At 31.6% G+C, this 3,105-nt stretch overlaps 1 protein-coding gene across 1 annotated transcript; it reads left to right on the top strand.

The window, feature by feature from the left end:
- LOC109336914 (probable calcium-binding protein CML15) lies at positions 1,258-2,102 on the top strand. The gene has a single exon (XM_019573751.1). The coding sequence runs from the start codon at positions 1,406-1,408 to the stop codon at positions 1,877-1,879; it is 474 nt and encodes a 157-aa protein (XP_019429296.1). The 5' UTR covers positions 1,258-1,405; the 3' UTR covers positions 1,880-2,102.

Here is a 3,105-nt window from a genome sequence, read left to right as displayed (position 1 = left end):
GAGTACTGGACGTAGCCTTCGGTGGACAAGAAGATGAACCAGTATAAAAATCATTTTGTATTCTCTTCTCCCTTATCTCTATGATTATTTAATTGGTTAATTTCTACATATATTTTCCGCTGCACTTTAACTCTTGATTTTACAGAAAAAATAGACATAATTTTAATTCAACTAATTAACCCCCTCTTAATTGAAATCTCAATCTTAGATGTCATTGATTTGAGCAAGATCCACTAGTGCTCAACACTCTTTGTTGCCCAAGACCATCATTTTCCACAGCCACTCACCATCAGTCATAGAGCTTGAAGAAATTTTCCAGGGAGGGCCAACAGATTTTTCTATCCACTGCTTTTTCGTTTAGCAAAATTGATTAATTCTTGTTATTTAATTATAATATTTTTTTAAAGAGAAAACTTCACCTATAATATAACTTAACAATGATACATGATCTAAAAACGACTTACATCTTGCTAAAATTTGTAACTATTTGCTAAAAATTGTAACTATCAGATTCTGCCTGCTGGACCCAACTCAGTCAATCTTCTCCTATTTTCTTACCTACTTCCAAATCCTATTAATGGTCATCTAGAAACTTCAAAAATAAAATTGGTTCATGTTAATTTAATATCCGCATATATTTATTTCCCCCCTCACTTTCTATTAGTATTATTAATACAGTTATCAAATTGTTCAAGGTACTGATATAGTTGTATAGCGGTTCAACAGGTTGTTCACTAATTAAAATGAATATTGGTAAAGTTAGATATACATATATAATATATTAACATTAATATTGAAAAATCAATAAAAAACCAATAATTTTTTTATTTTTATTAAAAAATTAATTTTAAAAAATAACCGACCAGTTTGACAGGTACGGTTCACTTGAAAAATGGTCATTATGATCGATTCTAATCAGTTTTACTGGGTTTGACCTGTATAATTATTATACCATATTGGTATTGAGATTGATTTATTGGTTGAACCGGTCGGCATAAACCAATGTTTAGAATAGTGTTTTCTATACTATTTTATGCACATGTCTTTCAAGAATATATAAAAAATAAATAAATATATAATATCCCTATTTTACCCTTTAATAAAGGACAATGAGTTCAAAAAAGAAAAATTACATTTTCTTACCGGTTACATATATTATTTTTCATGTAGATGATTTTGTAAGATAATTTTGTTTAAATAGGATATTACCAGGAAAAAATAACAATTTTATAATAATTATCTTATAGCACACCCCAACAACAAACTCAAACAACAACCACACGTTTCTCTGGTCAAAAGAAAACAAAACCTCACCATTCAAAACCTAAGACCAAACACAAACTCACCCATTTCCCATTTTAGATCAATCTCTCCCTCCACTTCCACCACCACCATATTCTTTGCCATGGCCAATCTCCAATCCGATCAGCTCAATCAACTACATGAAATCTTCAATCGCTTCGACATGGATGGGGATGGAAGCCTCACACACCTGGAACTCGCAGCCCTCCTTCGCTCCCTGGGCATCAAGCCGGCCACAGGTGACCAGCTTCATGCCCTACTATCCAAAATGGACCATAACGGAAATGGTTATATAGAATTCGATGAGCTTGTTCATGTCATGCCTAACATGAACGAGCAAGTCCTTATGAACCAAGGAGAATTACAAGAATTATTCGAGTACTTTGACCGTGACGGTAATGGATACATTACCGCCGCAGAATTGTCTCGTGCCATGGCGAAGATGGGTCATCATTTGACATACCGTGAGCTGGCCGGTATGATTACTGAAGCCGATAGCAACGGCGATGGTGTTATCAGCTTCAATGAATTTGCTACCATCATGGCCAAGTCTGCCTCTGATTTTTTTGGGAGTTAAGGTGGCTTCCATATTGTACAAGGTTTGATTCAACAACATGCATGTTTACGTTGTTCAAGAAATTAGCGAAGAAAGAGAAAATGTTGAACGGAAAATATGAGGTAATGTATGATTTAATGTTAACCGATGAATGATGATTAATTTTCATCAACTTGAGAGATTGACTCGTTGTTGTAAATGTAACTTGTAAATACTATATGATATTGTCTTTCTTTTCTTCGTAGTTGTTGTTACTTTTTGCCTAAGAAATGAATTTGTCATGAATCACATTCCCACCTCCTCTTTCACAATTTCTAGACAATACTTTTCTTATAACTCCCTCTTGCCTTAAAAATGTATCATTTAAAAAAGTTGATACTTATTGTAATTTACAATTTTTTATGTCTCATTTATTTATAATGGTTGTCATTTATTCATTATGAGAAACAACAAATTTGATAATTTTTCAGGGAGACGTAGGAGAACAAAATTGGAATGCAATAATATTTTAAAATTAAAAAAAATCAATTACTCTCATAATAAGAACCATATGAAGCATAACATAAAGAGTGTTAAATAACCTAATCTTTATTCTTTTTGTGGATAAGAAACTCTCATTTGAAATATGTAATTGTTTCTCTTGTTGAACACTAATCTTGTTTGATTTGATTTATGAGGATCCAACATTGATTTTACATCACTATACCATTCTTTTTTATAACATTAACTATTTAGTTAAACACTTGTTATCCCTATTTAGAAAGTAATTTATAATTATATGTTTGTTTGATTTACATACAAGAGGATCATAAATGAAGCTAATTTGAATAGGTTTATGCCGGCCATCTTAAAATTGAGAAGGTTCTCAACTTAATATGCAATTGTTGAAAACTTCTTTTTTTGAGAAACTTTTTTTTATAGTATATATTATTTTCTATATTATTGGATTTGTATAACTTTTAGTTATTTTTATGAATTTGTGAGACGTGAGGACAGGCTCGGCCCTTAACCTAGTTTACAAGGGCATTGCATTCCTAGAAACTAATAGCAGAAAAATTGTATTGATTTGAACACCCATTTTGCCATAGATTTTTATATAAGTAAACAAATCAATGAAAGGAACACAACGGGATCACTCATATACAATTTTTTTACTCAACTGAAAGAAATTGATGCTCCCTTTGAAATGAACAAGAAACAAGAAAGAGTGTAAACCACCCAAAAGAAAATAAGAACTTCAAGGAAAG

This window comes from Lupinus angustifolius, chromosome LG02, assembly GCF_001865875.1.
Source record: "Lupinus angustifolius cultivar Tanjil chromosome LG02, LupAngTanjil_v1.0, whole genome shotgun sequence".
Lineage (NCBI taxonomy): Eukaryota > Viridiplantae > Streptophyta > Magnoliopsida > Fabales > Fabaceae > Lupinus > Lupinus angustifolius.
Note: the sequence above shows the minus strand (reverse complement) of the source record. Positions and strands in the feature narration are given on the sequence as shown.